Source organism: Xiphophorus couchianus, chromosome 24 (assembly GCF_001444195.1).
Source record: "Xiphophorus couchianus chromosome 24, X_couchianus-1.0, whole genome shotgun sequence".
Taxonomy (NCBI): Eukaryota; Metazoa; Chordata; class Actinopteri; order Cyprinodontiformes; family Poeciliidae; genus Xiphophorus; species Xiphophorus couchianus.
The window spans coordinates 9,301,885-9,322,815 of NC_040251.1; the positions used below are offsets into that span (position 1 = coordinate 9,301,885).

Sequence of the window (20,931 nt, forward strand, 5' to 3'; positions counted from 1 at the left end):
TTGCTCTGGTGTTTAGGGCCTGGTGTTTGTTTGTTTATATATATATATATATATATATATATATATATATATATATATATATACATACATACATACATACATACATCATTTTAATAAATAGAAACATTAGAATTGAAAGAGGATTAAAGGTTTTCTTTAGATGAATAAAATGGAAATTATAATCTTCAGCCAGATGAGACAAATATGAACTACTAATGGAAGTTATTATCAATGGGACATTTTAGTATACGAAAAAAAAATAAATACAGTGTAAGAACATTTCTTTTTAAAAATAAATCAGATTTTCATTTAAAAATTGATATTTCTTTTACATAGTTCATCATCATTTGTCTCATTTCCTCTAAGAAGTAAACTTCATGGTTGATTGATAATATTTTATTTAAATCTGCCAGATATTTGAATGATTTTGGGTGTTTTCACAGATTAAAATTTATCTCTATACATCCCAATTGAATCAAAATCCTAACAAAATGGGAAAATTCTGTTTATAGTAAAAACATTTGATCATTTATACTTTACATCTCATTCTGCTGCCATGCAAACATAACAAAATTCTTATTCTTGAATATTTATTTGTCTTTCTTATAGACTCTTTGGACATGCTGCTGAAATAGTTTATGATTCTACATTTGTTTTTGATGTCTTTATTTAATAACCAGAAGACACCACAGGGCTGTTTCACAAAACTAAGATAGAGGATTAAACTGGAACTTTCCGGAAATCAAAGCAGGAGCACTTACGTTGCCATAGTGATGTATCTGTCGTAGCTAGCATGCTACACATCAGGCTAACAGTCTAACTTTTTAGTTATCCTCGTGCCTTATTTGTTCAGTAAGCGCTTACGTCGATCAGAAACCAGTGTGCATCATATAAATTGTAGGAATGAAGGATGAAGAATGTTAACTTAACTTAAAATAACATTTACAACGTAAATTAACTTTAGTTTGGGCATATAAATAAAACAAATGCATAGTTTAAAACACACAATATTTAAGACATGTACTTAATTATATCATAAACATACCTTGTACCTCTATCGAAGGGGGTACTAATGACAAGATGCATTTTATAAACTCCGATCAAACTTATTTTCTGTCTTTTGATTGGCATTAAGCTGCCTTAGTGCTAACAGTTAAACAGGAAGTTGTCCCTTCAAGATAAAAGCATAACAACTCAAACAGGAAGTTAAAACTAATTGTACATTGTGGTTTACCTTTACCAGCTGCAAAAATGTTCCTTTACAAACTAGACCTCTTGTCATGTTTATTCTGTATAACTATTGATAAGATGTGTAATAATAAAAAAAACACAAATGAAGCTGTTGTCAGATTCACAGGTGATAATATTTACTTTATAAGCTTAGATTTATAAACTTAAAGCTGTTATTTTAAGCAGCTAGCAGCTATGTATGGTATGATTATTATGTGTTTTTGTTATATTTTAGGCTATATATAAGCTCACAAAAGCAGGACTTCTGAAACAGCTCTCATCTGTCATTGGTTTGTTTGTGTATGGTTTGACTTACTGTTGACATGTAGCCATACTTTGAGTTTAAAGCACACAGTGTTTGTTTTAGTTTCTTTTATTACGGTTTGGATGTTGATGGATGTCAGTTTCTGTGTTCATGCTTACCATTGTTAACTTCTTTGTTCAGACCGAACATGCAGGACTGGTGTTTGGGAGAGGTTGAAGCTGCATTTCCTGGCTTAATGCCTGTTTTCACGTCATGCATGGACGAGGTTGTACGTTATACTGAGATTTTTTTCCCCCACTTGTTTGTTCTATGCTGTTCAGTTCAACCTGTTCTGTTTCAGGCTAAAGCTGACGTGTGCATTCAGTTCTACATGTAATCAAGGGTATTATAAAATAAGAACTGCAACATGTAGAAGACAAATATTTATTTTTCAAGGATTCTTTTTAGTTAAAGACCAAAGAAAATACTGTGACTAAAACTCCCACCCAAAACAAAGTTAAAATAAGTGCCCAGCCTGCAGTCATGTCTCCATAGCAACCATTTGATTGTAACAACAAGACAACTGGTTGTTCGGAAAAAACATATTTCAGTCCTACTATCACAAGAATATCTGTACAGTGTTTGCGAAGCACTACTTTGACTTCAAATGGTTTTGCTCAGATGAGCGTGAGATCAAGATTTTCTTCAACAGGTAGTTCTGGTTTAAAACATTATATATATATATCTGTGTGTGAGAAAAGAAAACCTTCTGGCCACACATAGGTATGGTGGAGGATGTGTGATGCTATTTTTTTGAATTTCAACATGAACTTTAAATAAGCATGTGGTGACCTCCATTTAAAAAAACAAAAAGCAAAAAATGAGCTGTCGCTGCATCGATCAGTGGCATAACGATCTAAAACATGTAACCAGCAAAGCAATAAAGAAATAATTCAATGAAGAAAAACAAATAATTAAAAAAAAGTCTGTGTTTTTAGAGGTTCCCCAGCTGTGATCTTCATAATTATGCCTAACCTCAGTTAAAATAAGTTTTATCTCTAAAATAAACAAGAGAAAAGAACAACAGTTCTGCCAATGTACAAATTTTATTCAAATTTACTTTTCAGTTTTCAACAGTATAGGGTAGAATTTCACAAAGAGTTGTTTATGTGAAAATACTAGCAGAATATGGTAGAAAAAGAATACGGCATATGTAGGAAACCTGCAGATTTTTAAAAACAATATCTGCATAGGCAGGAAGGAGACCTAAAAAACCCCACAGAAGACACAAACAGTACATACAAACGTGCATTTGTTGCTTTGCAAATAAACATTAAATGGGAGCACAAATTGGAAGCAATTCAAACAATTTATTGTTAGTCAGCATGCTGAACAGGCGACAAGATGGAGAGGAAGGTCAGCAACGCTCAGTTTCTTCAAAAATCTGTAGTACTGATGTCACAAACTCACCTCTTCAATCAGTCATTAAAAAATATTCAGGTCAGTTTCACTGAAATATGCTCCAAAATACTTGTAATGAAATTTTTATATGCGTTTCATGTTATTTATCCCATAAAAATTCCATAAACAAGAAGACGTATGCACATGTGCTGAAAGAAAAATTTTAAAATTGGGTTAATTTAAAATGAATAAATAAGAAAAGTTGATATATACAAATTATTAGCATCAAAGATATTTACAATTAAGTTTTAAAATGCCAATTTTTATTTTCTGTACATGCTTACAGTGTGAGTGAACAGGAATCCACTATGGTCTGCCCCCTGCAGGTGATAGAGAGGCATTACCACAGTGAACACACTCCTGTTGCTCATTTGTCCCCTTCGCCCCCCCCAAAATAATAAAATAAAACAAAAACAAAGAAACAAAAAAAAAATCTCCAGTGTAAAATTGTGCTCAAGATGGCACTAAGAAGAAAAAAACGTAGCAGTGCTGAATAAAGAACAAATCTTAAAATGAAAGGAGACTTAAAATAAATGTGAAAACTCTGCACATTAAAATCTATACACAGAAGGAACAGTGGATCACCCTTTCAGAGCAACAATGTAGTTTTTTTGTTATAAGAAAAGTACCAAAAATAGAACAAAAATAGAGTAGAAAATAGATTTTCATTGGCACAAAAATCTTTGCAGCAGATTAATTTTGTTTCCCCCCATCCTGAGTTGACCTTTTCTGACCACAAACAGCTGTATGAACCCCAATGGCAGCCATGACACATTTCCAGTTGATCAGGGTGAAACAAGTTCAAAATAAACCAGATCAACAACATCATAAGAAATTATTATAGGCTCAATAAAAGGAAGACAGTCTGAGCTTGTTTCAAATTGGATCTGAAAGAAAATGTGGTAAAAATGTTTGTCTGACTGAAAAACGTATCAGCAGAACAATACTTCCCAAATTTGACTCACTGATCATGTTCCATAAAAATCAGAGAAAGCAATTAAACAATTATTTTTGCAGTATTTTTTAGATGCTCTGGATAAAAATGTATGAAAAAAGTTAATGACTTTGAGAAAAAAAACAAAATCAGTCAGTGATTGTACCCAGATTTATGCTGATCTCTGCCCCTTTATTCCCACACATGCATGTCCATTTTTGCATATCCAAACAGCCTGGTTACAGGTTATCCCCAGGCTGGTACTGAGGCTCAGTGGAGGTGAAGTAATCCTCCAGGAAGCCCTGCAGGTACTCGAAGGTGGGCCTCTCCTCGGCCTCCTTCCTCCAGCAGTTCAGCATCAGTTCATGGAGAGAAGCAGGACATTCAGACGGACACGGCATCCTGTATCCGCGCTCCACCTGATCCAGAACCTCTCTGTTCACCATGCCTGGGACGACAAACCACACCTTAAGAGTTCATCATTCTGCACAGTGAAAAAAAAGAAAGTACACCCACTTTCTCTACTACACTTTTAAGTATAAAAGTGGTGCCCAAATTGCGACTCAAGGGCCATTTGAGGACCCTTGACGGATTTTGTCCGGTCCTAGACTGATTTGAACCTGGCCTTGAAGGGTTTTTACTTTTTAGTAACGTGAACAGGACAAAATCAAATCTTACTAGGGAAAATGTTAGGTAACACACAAGTATTTTAGTTTCTTTCTTTTGTTTTCTTTTATAAATTTTACATAATTTATACTTTGGATGAATTAACTTGTCAACAAATAAGCAACTTTCCCTTCTGGATCAATAAAGTGTATTCTATTTTAACAATAACACATCTGCAGTAAAGGTAATCTGTAAAGTGACTTTTACTGCAGCTAGATCTGCTTTTATTACATTTGTCAAACTTGGCAAAAATAAATAAGCAATGTCAAAGAAGTAGTGAGCTAAATCCTTTTCCTATTAGCAAATTCTTTTCAAATGAGCAAATGGGAAGTCTAAAGCAAACATGTGAAACCTTTTAAGCTTTGGATCTGAAATGATTAACAATTCCCTTCTCCCCTACGCACACACATTCGAGCATTAGAAACACCACAATTAAAAAAATTCTCATTAGTATCTGGTGAAATCTGTTGTGTTGTAAATTTATTCGAACTTGGTAAAGAACAGAATATTTCTACTTATAGTTGAAAGACGGTGTACTTTCTCTTTAACCTGACCTTTTGTCATACTTGATGAGAACAGGCCTAAACTATTAAAGTCATGAAACGAGGTCTGAGAAAAAGAGCCTTGCCTGGGTAGGGCACGCGACCTTTGGTGGCCAGTTCAACCAGCAGGATCCCAAATGACCAGACGTCAGATTTAATGGTGAATCGTCCGTAGAGCGCCGCCTCAGGAGCCGTCCACTTGATGGGAAACTTGGCGCCTGCAGGAAAACAGGTTGGTTAGCATGTCAGGAAATCAATGACTCGTACGAAGCTGCCTTTCAAAATCTGATCTACAACTATATGGAATTAGAGATGAATAATAAATGAGGTCGACAAGAGTTGAAGATTCTGACTTGCCGTAGCAGTTAGCGATACATATAGCTAAGTTTTAAAAATATCAAACGTCAGCTACAGATGATTTGTGATAAGCTGTTCATGATTTTTAAGGAATGCTGTTCCAGGAGAGGATTGGAAGAGTAAAAACACTGGGAAGCAACAACATCAAGTAGTTTCTATGTTCTTCTTTGCTAGTTTCTGTAACTTTTGAGCCTCGGGATGTTTACATGTAACCCAGCTGCTTGTCTTAAAGAGAAACCAGTTGTATCACCACCCACAGCTTTCAGCATAGCTGCAGGCAGCAATCAGAGTTTACGTCAGAACAACGGCCATTTCATTCTGGCTGAGCATATATCTGCCGCTCCATCTTCACCAGTCACCGTTCCAGTCAAACAAATCTAGAAACAGATTACGACTAATTCAAACCGAGCGAGGACATGCAGCAGGTGCACTGCAAACGTATTTTCACAGAAACTTGAAATTGAGGGAATTTTGGTGTCTGAAATTGGATTAAACAGCTAAACCTAGTAAGGATTGTGCGATATATTAAAGAAAATATTTTTCTTTCTACTTTCTAATTCTTATCTCAAGATTGGGACACAGAGACAGAAAATTAAGAACCAATAGACTCTTCTACATGAAGTTCAGAGTCCAAACTCAAATCTTTTCTCTTGTTTTTTATGTATACTTTTTGTCTGTGTTTTATGTGTGAACCTATGTACATCAATGCTGCTGAATTTCTACATTTCTAATATGTTCTATTCAAGGTTGTCTGGGTAGCACCCTCATCATGTCATCAAATCACTTTAACTGTCTAGAGACGTACCAAAAGAAATTTTGTGATTGATTTTTATTTTATTTTTGTAAAGAAAGCATAAAAATAGCGTGAAAAATACATGTTTTTAAACTTTTCTGAGATAAGTAGTTTTTATATGGAGCTTCTAGTAGAAAAAAAGAATTGGAAATTTTACAAACATTTTAAAGCAATCACTATTGTCAGATTTTTTATGTTATAGTTTTAGGCTGTATTCATGGGTTGAAGAAATAAATGATTGTGTAACACAAAATAAGTTCCTCATCCTGGGTGAGTCAAGCCATTATTTACAGTACGTTTCTGCCAGACATTTGTGTTTGGCTCCAGTTATCTCCTCCTGTCAGTAACTTCCTGCGGTTTCTGCCCGTAAGTGAGCGTTGGAATCTAGATGAACCTGACTAATAATCAGTTTCACCTCATAGTGCATGAATCACTGCATACGCTGTGCTTAGACGGTATTCAGATTGCAACTTGACTTTAAGTGTCTAAAAGCAATTCAAAGCTACAGAGTAGTGGGAATATGTATAGTGTTAAAGATTTTGGAACATCAAAAAACTTAATTTTAGAGTAAATATAAAACAGTTTACAAATGTTAGTGCTATCCACATCAGCCCTAAGTGGAAAAATAATCACTCCCTCTGTTAAAGCATGCTTTCATCATGATCAACCAAATTTCTTTTGGAAAGCTAATTTCAATTTTATCAGCTATACACCAGCATGAACCTGTAGAATGAAAACATCACTCAAACAGAACCTGTATAACAAAATCAACTTGGCTAAAAGGTGTCAAAAGGCCTCACACCATGGAATAAATATGCATACAGATGGGAAACAAAGTTATTGACATCTATGAGTCTGTAAATAGATATGAATCCATCCATATATAGAGAAAATGTGGATGCATTCATGTTTTGAAAGAAGTCACCAAAGAACAAAGATCAACATCTATAGTTCTGCAGGTTTCACTTCCCTCAATTCAGGTCAATATTGAACAATGAGACAATAAGAATGAAACTGGACAAAATGGCCCAGGTTTTTTGGTCATTAAACCGTTAATGACCAAAAACCCCCAAAGCAAAATAAAAACAAAGGCCTGTCTCATGTTTGCCAACAAACATTTTGATCATCGCTGACAAAAGGTTGTTTTAGGGCCTCTTCTCACTTCAAATTCCAGGTAACCTGCTGTTGGCCAATGTGTAAGCGTATGTGAAAATGTTTAAGCGTACATTTTCACATGCGCTTACACTCGCATGTGAAAATGGCTGCAAACAGATGCGTAATTATGCAAGCTTACATCTTTGAAAAGCAAAAGTGGTGCCTTCTGCACAACCAACAAAAACGCAGCAAGTGGCTTCTAAATGGTAAACGCTAGCTAAGTGAGGGGCGTATTTGTGAAGTTATATTCATAAGGTTTTTGAAACAGCTCATTTTTAAGACATCAAAAAACATTGACTTATTCCTGAAAAACTGCTGGATGGTCTTTTAAGCGCTTAGACTGTTTTTAGAAGCAGTAGCAACTCAAATTGAAGAAGAAAAACATGGAAATTATAACATTTGCATGATAGGTTCCCTTTAAATCTGATTGAGATGTTAGGATGTTCATGCTAGAAAACCCTGTAACTCTCTAGAGAAAAGTCGGTCAAAATTCCTTCACAGCAATGTGAAAGACTCACTGGTAGTTATTACAGATGGCAGTTGCTTCTAAAGGTGGTACCACCAGTTATGAGGCTAAGGACTTTTACTACTCACCTTGCCTGGCTGTATATTCGTTATCCTCAATCAGGCGAGCCAAACCAAAATCAGCCACTTTGCAAACCAGATTATCTCCAACCAGGATGTTAGCGGCTCGGAGATCTCTATGAACGTAGTTCATCCTCTCTACGTAGGCCATCCCTGAAGCAATCTGATGAAAGGTGGCAACATTTAGGGTTTATTACAAAAAACAACAACAACAAAAAACAAACAAACAGGTATAGCAACTCAAGCTAATGGTAAGAAAATATTCTGACCTGAGAGGCAAAGTCCACCAGCTGAGGGAGGCGGAGCATCGTACTATACTGTCCCTTCAGAAACTCCAATAAGCTGCCTGTTTGTAGAGGAGTTTGTTAAACGCAGCAAATCTTTAAACAACTAAGGAAATTTCAGGGAGAAATTTAGTTATAGGGTCTAAAATGTTAGCATGCTGACCTTGGTCCATGAACTCTGTTACGATGTAGATGGGCTCCTCAGAAACCACAGCGTACAGCTGAACCAGCTTCTCGTGTCTCAGTTTCTTCATGACCTGAGCTTCCTGCAGGAACGCCTCGGGGGACATGGTGCCGGGCTTCAGCGTCTTGATCGCCACCTGTGTGGTGCCGTTCCATGTTCCTGATGAAAAGCAGATCCACCATCAGTGACACATCTGTAACAACTCAGGACTTCCTTCATACTTTCAGCCATGAGTTGCAAAGTGTCCTATCAAGGTGTTAGAAAGATAACAGGAGGGCAAAGAAATGTCCTTATTGTCAAGAGCAGGCTTTAATAAAAATTACCTTCATAGATTAAAAACATGTTTGCGCAAAATTTCCATCCTTCTCTAGGGTTTCCAGATTTATTATTCAAATTTTGGTAAATTATTCAATATTTAAGGGAAATAAATTTCTGTGCAACCTTTATATTTAATAAGTTTAATCTGATCAAAGCTCAGTTTGGTTTTATTCAAACTAGTTGAATCATTGCTATTTTAGCCTTGATGTAAATTTGTGAGGCTGTGGGTTTTATTTTTTACTTTTTAAAATGTTTTGCGCCTATAATAAAGTTTCATTTTCACTTAAATTTCAGTAGCATTTAGCAACAAGCAAGAACAATCAGGACCGGTGCTCCTCAGGGGTGTATTCTCTCCCCACTCCTCTTCTCTCCTTACAATCTAATTTTTTTATATGCTGTTTTTAATACTTCAAGAACTTTTTGTGTGAATGTTGTTGCTGCTGTTACACCTGAATTTCCCCTTTGCGAGACAATAAAGACTGTTCCTATTCTGTTCCACTAATAATGGTAGTATTAACAATACATAATAATAGTAAATGTTCTCAAATTAAATATTGAATTTTATACATTTCCAGTGTCAGATTGTGCTTATGCAGTAATGATGAAAGAAAGATTAATTTATGTTTACAGCAGATGTCAGGTTGCTAAATCTTTATAAAAAGGTGCCAGTGGAATAAAGAGAAGCAGCTATTTTTATTATAAAAAAACAGGAAATATATTGTATGACCTACCTCTCCAGACCTCTCCGAAGCAGCCCTGTCCCATCTTGACCTCCAGGCGAAGCGACTCTCTCGGGATCTCCCAGGCGTCCTTGGATAAGCCCTGAGTCTGAGGCTTCAGTACGGGACAAACGTCCGTCAGAGTGTGACACAGCCCATCGGCATGCTCTGAGGAGGACACAGCGGGTTTTTTAAAAATAATAAACTGTTTTAGTTGATAACAGACTGAGTGGGAAACCTTCTCCCTGAACTCACTGCGGTAATGATTGACGAGCTGCTGCAGTGTGGCGAAAGGTGTGCGGGATGTGATGTAGAAGCCCCCGCTGTCCAGCTTCCTAATCTTGTAGTGTTTCACGTTGAGCCCTCTGGTGTTGTCACAGTCCAACACTGACAGACAGTAAGCACCTGGAAGGAAAAAAAATAGGTAAGTTAATGTTAACGCGTAAGATTAGTCTGAAAATTTTTATGCGTAACCTAAAAGCGACTGTACCGTGGAGGGTTATCTAGGGCTAGACACACACGAAAGACCGCGAAAGGTGAAAAATGTCCGTGAAAATTTAATGAAGCACGTCTACATGTATGAGCTCAAAATTTCACATGACCAAATTACGCGATGTTGTATGAAATTCTGTTCCCCCTGTGTCAGGAGGACATTCTGCAGCCATCGAGGTGAATCCGACAATTTTCACTGCGCTTCTGATGGATTTATCCATAAAGCGACTCACATAATTCTGTCAAGGTTGTAACTTTCAGTGTAAATCGACAGCTGTTGTTACAAAAACAACCACAACAAAACTCTAAAATAAAAAAAATAAATAAATAATATTTAAAAAATAAACATGGTACGGAATGGGGACAGATTATTTCAGACAGGTGAAATATTTGGTCCCTCCATGTAACTTTGGCAAATATGAGCAACTGTTTCCAAATCCACAGGATTTGTCACCCATGATGAGAGGAATAAACACCGTTAATGAGCTTTTGAAGGAATAATTATTTCCCATATTCCGGAGGAGGAACCGAATGTTTCAGGTAGCTGAAATATTTGGAATATAAAGACCTGAAAAACTGAGAATCTGAGAAAAACTGAGAAACTCAGAACTGAGAATTTATTGTTTGAGACAACATTTATTGTCAATAAAACATTTTCTTTTTCTTTTTTTTCAAAACTTGCTGCTCACAAAGTTAGGCATAAGGATTATTCGTGATTAATCACAGCATTTGAGTGTGATTAATCTGAATTTTTTAATCGACTGACAGCACTAAAAGTGCCCAAAATTTCACATCGTGCAATGTTTTGATTTTACCACCAGAGGGAGCAGTTGTAGCGCACACACCTAAAAGTGAAACAGCGAGCAGCCCAAGGCCACTTCCCCCACTTCCTCTATGTTTGAACTGGGTGATGTGGCTTATGGTTGTACAATTCTTAGCTTCAGCTCCACACTGACCTAAATTCTGTGTTTTTCCCTCATCCAGCCAGTTCTTCCCTATTGATTCTAATCAGCTTCCTTCCTTTTGTCTCATTTTCTCTCCCCAAACCATGGACTGCTGAGGACTGAAACAGCTGATTATAACAAAGGTTAAAAGAAGGTTGATCATTTTAATCCCTTTTACACCCGCATAATTTAAGTTCAACCTGATCCCATCTCAGTGCCTGTATCTATGGGCGCAGCATCTGCCTATCAGGAGCCCCGTTACTTTACAGGAGCGTCACATCCAACCTTTCCCCTGCCACCTGATGGGTTTTCTTCTGTACAAACACTTTTACAAGAACGCAGCAGGGAGTGCAGTGAACAGCGGGGGAACATGCCTCGTTGCTTAAAGTTTCCTTTATTTCCTCTTTGTTCAAACTGCACAGAGTTCAAACTGAGATTCATGTTGAAGTCTAAACATTTTGTAAGTACACAGTCCTCCACACTTATTGACAACTTCAGTATTGATGCACAAAATGCTATAAAGACTTTAATCTTTTATTGTAGCAACAGAATTTCCACCCCTAATATAAAAACCTTTATTTAAAGAAGAAAATTGCAATATTATTTATTTTCCAAAACCTTTGGGTATGTCATGCTGTTGATACGTTGATGGAAGAAGGTTGTTAGTGACTTGTGAACCATTTTTCTCTTGATTAGGTCATATTTGATCCTTTTTTTCTTTTACATTTCTCGCAAAGGCAACCAGATTTTTATTTTAAATTTATTGAAATTTAAAAAAAATTAATGATGACAAGCCCACAGCATAACACATCCTCCACCATTCTTAAGGGGTGCTTCTCCATGTCTTTTATCTTTGTTTTTACATACAATGTTGTGAGTTTGCTACAGACAGGCGTAATCTAATTAAAGCACATATACAGTTAAAAGTCTGAGAAGTGTTTATTTATGTGATGTTATCACAAAACGCTTCTTTGCTCCTATTCCTTCCTCCTCACTTTGAATGGTGGGAAGACACATGTTAGTTCCTACCAGCCATCTTTGTCTAAGACTTTTATTTATTGTTTTGATTGCAGGCATGGACACATTTGGAGAAATACCTACTGTCTTGTAGCCATTTACTGAATTATAAAGACAAACAAAGTATGTTCTTTTTGTCTTTCCAAATGTGAGTGCTCGTTATACTGTAAATGTCCCTCTGAATCTCTACATATTTATAGTGGTGGTAATATATAGGAACTAGTGTTAATAAATGAACTAAATTAAATGTTTATAAATTTTTTAATGTTAATTTTTTATCAGACTAAACATGTGGAAGAGGGCACATGTCCACTAAAACTCTGCATTAAAGGAATTTGTACCTGGTTTTGTTAATCAGTACCTGAGAACAAATCCTGCTCCCCAGGTCCACAAGCTGTTTATTTTTACTTCCAAATATTTAGTAGGAAGGGAGATAATCATGGCCACTGGCTCTTTATTGTCCTCACCATATCTGGTATTTGATAAGCAAAGGCCTCACTAATAAAAGACTCTGATAAACTATTTTTATCTTTCTAAAATACACACAACGAGAGAAATAATTATCTTTAATATTTTTTATTCAGTTCAGTTCAAGTCAAATATAACAAATTTATCCCAAAGGGAAACTAAATGTCTTAATTTGCTGTTCAGATGAAACTTTACAATCCCAAACTGTTCATATTTAGAAAGAAGAGATTTTGAGAGTGGAGCCTCTCTGCAAAGTTTGCCAATAGTCAATAATTTTGCTAAACTTTTTGAATATTTTGTCTTGACAACTCTTCACAGAAGTTTTTTTAAGATCACTGGTGTTTTTCCACCTTGGCATTGTGTTAATCAATAACTGAATATTCCAAAACAGCTAAATGTTTGGCTGTTTGGTTGGTTTTCTAGTGAGCCAGTTCAATTAATTAGCACCCATCTGCTACTTAAAAGCAAATATAATGCAGTTTTTCATATAGTGCTTCTGATATAAAATCAGATTGATTTTAAAATGTTATGTTTTCATAACCTTAAATATTTGACTTCATACATTTCATTTTAATTGGTGGCAGTCTATTTTAGTGTTTTTGCCTTAGTATTTATTTATTTTTTAAACTAAAATTTAACTTAGTTTTGTGAAAAGACTATATATTTACAATCTAAGAGCACAAAACGCAATTTAAGTTAGATAGTAGGAATCTCTGGGAATTTAAATCACTGTTTTAATTTTGCAGTCGTAACTCAACAGACTGAATGGGAAAGGTGAAGCACTGACCTTTGGTGGTCTCACTCTCTCTCACCACGAAAGTCCCTCTTCTGTTTTCTAAAGCTAGCAGCATCCTTTCTGAATCACGGCGTGTGATTTTGGCAAAGAACCATCTAGAAAGTACAAATAAAAAAGACAAACAGAAATCCAAAACATCAGGGAGCAGAACATATGTGGGAATTAGAGCGTCAATTTATGAATGCATCTAGTAGACTACAAAAGTTTATTTTCTCTCTCTTAAATTAAGCTTGAAAGTAGATGCCAAACATGTCGCCTTTCCACAAGCATTGGAAAAGTGACAAGTTTCTTATTTTTTCACATATTTAATCCATTAGTTAGTAATTTATTAGTTTTTTTTCTAAGGTTTGATGCTTTACTTCATTTTAACGTAACACAGCAACAAATTTGTTTTGAAGAGATTACTGATTTCAAAGTGTTAAAAAGCAATCAGTTTGGGGAAAAAGTGAAGCGGAGTGGAGAGTATGAGTAAAGAGACAAAAGGCAGCAGAGAAAATAAAGTCTGTTCTACCCACATAAATCTGCACTTATGAATTGGAAACCCTGATATTCATTTGATATTTCTTTCTCCGGCAAAAGCTGCTTACCTGGAATCTAGTGTCAGTTTGAGATCACTGGTGGAGCAGAAGGGAAAAGTGAGAAAGGAGGTAGTTACAGCTGAAGATTAGCTCATGCATCATGCTGTAAGATCGAGCAGGTAGGCATGCAAATTCAGAAAATGCTAAGCAACCATACAAAGTTTAAGTTAAGAAATTTGGAATAATTATTTTGGCAAGATAAAGCTGAAGAGTCAACACAGGAATGTCCAAAAACATCTTTGCATCAAAGCAGAGCAGCAGAGAGAAATAGCTTATAACTGCAGATTGAGCTAACGGTAGCTAGCATGTTAAAGGTGTAATAATTCTACCACAATACATCTATTATATGAAGAATAAAAAATAATAATAATAAAAACCAATGTTTTTTATAAAGTGCTGGGAACTTTTAAGAGTTTTACAGTCCCCTAAAAATCATGCGCTCATTATTTTTATATGCTGTAGGAGTCACAAACACTCCAAGTAATGAGGTGGAGAATTATGAAAACACACATTTATGGCAATATTTTGCACTGCCTTTGAATAAACCAGCAGTGCCACAATACTGCAAGGCATTTTAGTATGGGCACACACAAAAAAAAACAATTAACCACCAAGGTTTTAATGGTGGAATACCAGAAGTCTACTGTAAACACATTCTGGAAATAATTTAGCTCTTTGCCAAGCTGTTGCTTGTATATTCATAGTTGATTTAACAGGTATGGGTAGCAAGATTCCATCAGTTTTCAAGAGCATCAAGCTATTTGATGTAGCAGTCCAAGCTATGCTAAGCTAACCAATAACAATGTTTTAACTTCTCAAAATCTCAGACCTTTTCTTCAAAAAGTAATTTCAAAATAACATAAGGCTCCAAGAGAGAAAGCCTTTTAGAATTAGGGAGTGGATCATCATCGCTCTTGGTAAGACACAGATAAAACAGAACATGTAGAAAAAATAAATGAAGGGGTTTACTCTTCTGCCTGGATGGAGTCAGATGGAGCCACATAATTGCTGGGGATATAACCGCTCTTTCCGGTGGTCAGGGAGTTCGCCAGCCACCAGTCCCCTTCCCTGCACAGATAAAATGATAAGACTTAAACCAAGGCTCATCACACATCAGATACACAAAGATCCATTTTAAGTTTATCGAGTCTCTAAAAGCATGAATCAAAGCAACACTGTCATTTTTGGTCACACTGGTAAACTCAAATGAAGCTACATTTAGACATGGTTGAGCTCTTGGCCCTAGAGAAGCTTGATAAACATAAGCCGTGGTCGCTCTACTGTTAAATTAAAAACAAACACTAGTTTGAAGCCATAAAATCATACAGTCATGCATTCATGTGGGTATGAAATAGAGGATGATGCAGTTGCTGTATGATTTGTCAGAGACTGGGTTGCTGCAGCTTTGCAGCAATATCTTTACTTAGAGAATTTGGGGCAAAACAAGGTTCACTCTCATTACCTCTAGCTGACCTACAGCAGTGATAGTGCTGCAAGGCTTTGCATCAGCTCCCCTGGATTACTGTAACAAGAGTTTCTGGGCCAAGGACAGAGTTATGTGATGAAGTGGTATTACACAGGATGTGGTCTATGTGAAAAACGAACGAGGTCAGACGTTCAGTGTAAATTCAAAAAGCTTAACAAACCTGCAGTTTATCTTCCTCCTACAAACAAATAATGGTTGATGATGCAAAAATGAGAAAAAAAACATGAAGGGGAAAAAAGTGGAAAAAATTAGAGCAAGTTAGGAGCAGCAAGGCTACAATCACAGATCAGTGTGAAGTATCAAACACTTTCCCTACTGAATAATCAGGACTGAAGGAGAAAATGCAGAAGTATTATTTTTATTATTATTATTATTATTTTTTTTAAATAAAGCTTCTGGATGCCTCCTGAAGGCTTTCCAAACTTTTACAGATTCCAAACTTTTGCAAACTCAAATTTCAGGACTTGTAAGTAGTAATAACAAATCTAAATAGAAAACTAGATATTTGAACATAATTTTTTTTCTTTAAAAAGTTGCTAACTAATCTAATAATTAAGAGTTATTCTGTGAACTCAAACTCGATGATCCAGTTCCAGTTTTGGTTCAAGGCGCCAGACGCAGCTATAATCCACTATTGTTCAAAGCTTCTGCCTTCTAGGTCAGCAATTTATTGGGTGAACAGGACTGTGTACACTGTATATGGTTCACTGCACCTCTATTGATAATTCACAAGTGAAAAAACAAGCATGACCCTCCCCTTTAGCACTCCACTCAGTAAATAAGAAGGTCTTGCTGAATGCCCAGCTCTTAGGAATAATAAACGATATTTCATGTATCATTTCACAATCACTATGTCATTGCAAAGGTGTGCCAAGGCACTAGACTAGATAGTCTGAAATCTTATGAAAATAGCATGGGAAATGTTTTAATCTAATATAATTGAAAGCTTTGTGGAGGGATTTAAAAGGGAAAAAGAGTAAGAATGCAGTAAGGTCATAATGTATTGTTAATGTTTTATTTGTGTTTCTTACGTGTTATTTAGTATCTGGAGACGCTCCCCCTTCTTGAAAGACAGATCTGTCTCTGTTCGAGACTCGTAGTCGTACAAGGCCACAAATGCCGTCACACCTTATGCAAAAAACAGATAATTGGGCTTTAATTAAAGTGCTAAATGATGGCTTAAAGTACCAAAGTCTAAGACGTCTCACCTGTTGGAGTTATTCTGTTATTGTCCACACCTCCAAACAGAACGAGTCCGGCATTATTGCTCATTAATTGTGGATCTGTGTCCACAATTGTGCTGCGGTTGGGTGTCGCTGACTGTTGAGCCGAATTGTGGTGGAGACTGCCAGCCCCTCCCCCTGAGCTGATGTTACTGTCGAGGCTGCGGTTTCGCTGGGCAACGTCTTTGGGCTTACTCTTGGATCCCCCCATGGCCAAGACCTGCAGAGCATGAAAGACTCAGTGAGAAGGCTATAAACAGCTATAAAATGTACTGTAAAGTAAAAATTACACATAATTTGGCATCAAACAGTCTAGCTTTCTTGTCGGACTGTTCATATAACCCATTTAAGGTCTTCTGACCACCACAAAGCCAGACACAGACTTGAGAGAGGGTCTGGAATCTCCCATTTTATCCACAAAGACACACACACCTCCAAGCAACCCCCCCCCCCCCCCCCCCCCCCCACACACACAACACTATCATAAAACTTTCCCCACAGACTGAAGAGCAGCTGCCACTCTTTGGTTTCAAGACAAATATGAAATCCCCCTCGTTCCACTCCAACCAGCAGAGCAAACACACAGACAATATTTGCCATAGACAACTAACTGCAAGCGCAGATCTCTGAAAGTCGCATATACATAGATGTGCAGTCAAAGGAACTGTTGCTACGTTCATTTTCTTCTTACTTGACTCAGGGATTCCCTAAAACAACATATATACCCAAAAAGACTAAAAATGTGAAATTGTTAAAAGATCTTCACATAAAGACATCCTGCATTAGAGGAAATCTGCACCTTAAGTCCTGAGATCCTAAGTGAAGGATTTCAAGTATCTTGGTGTGTTGTTTATGAATGACAGAAGAGTAAAGCGTTGATATATGGGTTGAGCCTCTGCAGTAACATGGACAATTCTCAAGAGTGCCATAATAAGGAAAAAGAAGAGCCAAAACGTAAAGCTTTTGATTTATCATTACTTCTATGCTCCAACCCTCGACTAGGATTGTGACCCCAAAAAGTGAGATCCTGGATAGAAGCAGCTACAATTAGCTTCCTCTGCAGTGGTGCGACTCAGCCTTAAGGCTCGCCCATGCTTCTGAAGCACTGAAATCGGTCCTCATTCACAAAGTTGCGTAATAAAAATTGTGCCGTTTTGTTCAAAGATACGTGTCAAACAATATGCCTACAGGGTGTCCCCTTCTCAACACTTTGTTGAACTGTCTTCCACAGAACTCTAAGCAGTGTGTTGTATGATATTTATATGTTGTTTCAACCAGTCCGCTTCCACTGTCCTGTTTTTGTATCCACTCTGGCGACACAAATATTTTTGAGGAGTGTTTATCTGACATGGAGGGGAATACCGTACATTTGTAAGATTTATTTTGCAAAATACCCACAAAAATTGTCAAATGGATAAAAACTCCTGGATGGAAATTGCAAAGATCATCCAGCAGAGCATGCTGAATGAACAATATTTTGCTCATGCCCTGGGAATGTCTAGGGATTACCCAGGATTAGTAGACTTGTTACTCCAGACTGAATTTGGAAGACAATGGGTATGATGTCAATTCATGTCTAAATATGGTTGAAAGGTATTTTTTGTCATCAAATTATGCTAATTATGCCTCAGTTTCAAAATATATGTTCAAGATGTGATTTGATGGGAAGCTAAAAAAAGTCACATTTCCAACATTTTCACTATTATATTTGAAAGCTAAACATATACAAGAGATGACAAGTTTACTTTTTGCGTTTAAACTGACATAGTAAGATTAGTTTTCACCAAATTTAGCTATGTAGACAAAATAAATAAAAACAAAAATAAAGATATTTCCATTTTATTTTGCTCTGTCAATAGGAGTTTTGAAGCAAAATCAGAGAAGCGTTATCTCAGAACCTTTTATCAGAGTCTGGATGTCTTGTGTTTTCGGCAATGCCTCTGAGCTTCTGAAGCATTCAGTGGCATCGACTTCTTTGTTTTCATCTTATAAACTCCTTCTCATTTTAATGTGTGTTGTTTTTTTTCTCGCTATGACCAGAATTCACCAAGCTACACGCTCCCTAAAGCTCAGAAGAGAAGGAGACCTAATTCTAAGATGACCCGTATTTAACTTAACAGTGAATTACCAATTAGACAAAAAAAAACACTTGAAACATTATGCCTTTTTCTTAATAGCAGCTCTTCAGTTGCTAATGGATGATGAATCACTAATGGCCTTTGTAGGTGTTCTGGATTCAGTAGATTTGGACTGTATTGCTTTTTTTTGCCCATTTTTAAAGCTTTTCTCATTACAATGAAAACAATGCAGTAAGCCTACGCTAATTTAGGGAATGCACTGACTTCTATTTAAATAGAGATAGCCTTGGGGTTTCTACTTGTTAGTGCTAATTTAAAGAAAATAAATGTATTGTGACTGTGGAGGGGCTTGGAGAGTCCTGATAAGCTGATGAAGATAAAGGTTAATGTGTGTCATGTCAAGCAGCCCAGCTTTCTGCTCACATCTGCTGCACAGCTCTTGTTGCTTATGGAGAAATGCATTTTCCAATACACAAATGGTGTCTTCGGACTCATGAGTTTACAAGCAAAGGTTCTGCATCTAAATGAGAGAAACAACATTACTCTGTCTGGCTGAGATTAAATCACTCAGGGCGACGGACTTATGACATATGGTGGAAAATATCTGGCTATAAAAGGCAAAGCAAAACAGATGAATCTGTCACTGCTTCTTTTCAGTCGCGAATGGTTACTCATAACTGCAACTCCTTTTTTATAATGGTCTGCTGAGGAAATGACTGCATGGGTAATATAAGGTAAAGTGATGCAATGTGTAAGTGCATAGAGTGTAAAACAAAGTGGGGGATAACTGGGAAGTGGGACGAATAAAGATGCATGATTTTCAACATTTTTGTTCAAAGAAGTGTGTTGTGCATTTGTTTTCAACCCCCCTGTGTTAACACTTTGAAGAACCACCTCTTATCTTTTTCTCTCTACCAGCTTTGTAGAATATCTCATGCTTATTTAGAACAGATAGAGATTATCATTTAACTTCAGTTTAAAAATGTCATGATCTTTGATTCAATTGTAGTTTGGCTCTATGTTTAAGGTGATTGTATAGCCGGATGGTGAACCTGTGCTCCACTCTCAAGTCTTTTGCAACTTCTAAGGTTTCCCCCCATGTTAGCCAAGCATTGTGGTGCATTTCATTTGTAGTCAGAACTGGGAAATTCCAACTTCCTCATTGGAAAAATCAACTGGAACACCCTCAGCAGTTTCAATTTCCCACTCATAAATTGGGAGAAACTCACACTACCCCTAGTTACAACTTGTAAGGCCAACTTATCATTTCAACATGGCGCCATATTGAAATCCCAACTTCTCCAACTTTGTCAACCAGAATGCTGTTAGTGTGTCGTCAAACTGAACTCTGAGTTTTGACTTCATAGGTAACTGAAATGCAGCATTAACTCCATCTTCTCTTTTCATTTCACATCTATGAACTTCTTTGTGTACTTAACTCCAGTGAAATACATTGTGGCTTCTTGTAATATAAAAACAAAAGAGAAAAGACAAACAAAAAAAAACACACACACACACAGGACTACAAATGGTTTTGTAAAGAACTGCATATGAGAAAAGCAACGAAAGAAACGAAAGCAACAAAGGTGTTTGGGTTGACTGCAGTGAGGGGGGAACATGACAAGGAAAGGTTGAGGAGTTGATGAGGCAGGACAGTAGATATTTATATCCCCTTTGGGCATGTCTGCAAAAAAGAGGGGTGAGGGTTAACAGGTTAACATTAAGAGAGCAGACACAAAGATATCGGGTGGTTCAGAGAGCTGCTCTTTGTGTGTTTTTGCACTCTCCCCAAGCAGAATCGTCCGATGCATAGCAGAGCGGGTGAACCACTTCTCTCCTCTCCTCTGGAGCTGTCAATTATTAGAAAGCCACGACCATTCCTCACAGGCACAGCTTTCACTCGGGGGTTGTCACCTTAATAGTCCTCAAATGGTGCTTAAAGTCACATTATGGAGATGTGCTGGTGGATATACCTTTGGGATTAAAACAGCAAAACCAAATCTGATGTGAAAAAAGAAATAAAAAGAGTAGAGAATCATTTGCTTTACCCAAAAGGCCAAGACTCCATGCAAGGACCAGATCAAGTAAAACATGAACAGAGCGTTAAGTGAATCTTTGGTCTTTCTTCGCTCTCCGTTTCCAACAAAGCCATCTTTTGTCGGCTCTCAGCAGGCTGCACAGAAATGGGCCTGTGGCTTGCTGGCTGAATGGAAATATGTCTGGACGGCGGGGAGGGAATAAGAAAAAAATAAAAATCAGCAGTCTAGGTTCATGTCATAGACCAAAGTATCTAGAGAGGTATTATTATCTACAGAGTTAATGATAATAAGAGGTAAATTCTGAGCTCACAGGACTGAGTTACTGTAAAAAAGCAGCA

General features: G+C 36.8%; 1 protein-coding gene across 4 annotated transcripts in view; it reads right to left on the reverse strand.

Annotated features, from left to right (window-relative positions):
- Window positions 1-2,561: 2,561 nt before the first annotated feature.
- The window catches only part of src (v-src avian sarcoma (Schmidt-Ruppin A-2) viral oncogene homolog), a 39,339-nt gene continuing 20,969 nt past the window's right edge, over window positions 2,562-20,931 (reverse strand). Inside the window, exons 2-14 of one of the 4 annotated variants that reach the window (XM_028011132.1) lie at window positions 16,462-16,696; window positions 16,285-16,381; window positions 15,414-15,431; window positions 14,737-14,835; window positions 13,777-13,803; window positions 13,181-13,284; window positions 9,728-9,877; window positions 9,485-9,640; window positions 8,415-8,594; window positions 8,237-8,313; window positions 7,977-8,130; window positions 5,164-5,295; window positions 2,562-4,317 (exon numbers count right to left, since the gene is read on the reverse strand). In XM_028011132.1, coding sequence (XP_027866933.1) covers window positions 4,109-4,317; window positions 5,164-5,295; window positions 7,977-8,130; window positions 8,237-8,313; window positions 8,415-8,594; window positions 9,485-9,640; window positions 9,728-9,877; window positions 13,181-13,284; window positions 13,777-13,803; window positions 14,737-14,835; window positions 15,414-15,431; window positions 16,285-16,381; window positions 16,462-16,687 — 1,629 coding nt within the window. In that variant the 5' untranslated portion in view covers window positions 16,688-16,696 and the 3' untranslated portion in view covers window positions 2,562-4,108. The remainder of the gene's footprint in view (window positions 4,318-5,163; window positions 5,296-7,976; window positions 8,131-8,236; window positions 8,314-8,414; window positions 8,595-9,484; window positions 9,641-9,727; window positions 9,878-13,180; window positions 13,285-13,776; window positions 13,804-14,736; window positions 14,836-15,413; window positions 15,432-16,284; window positions 16,382-16,461; window positions 16,697-20,931) is intronic. The other 3 variants (XM_028011133.1, XM_028011134.1, XM_028011135.1) reach the window with 3 other exon arrangements.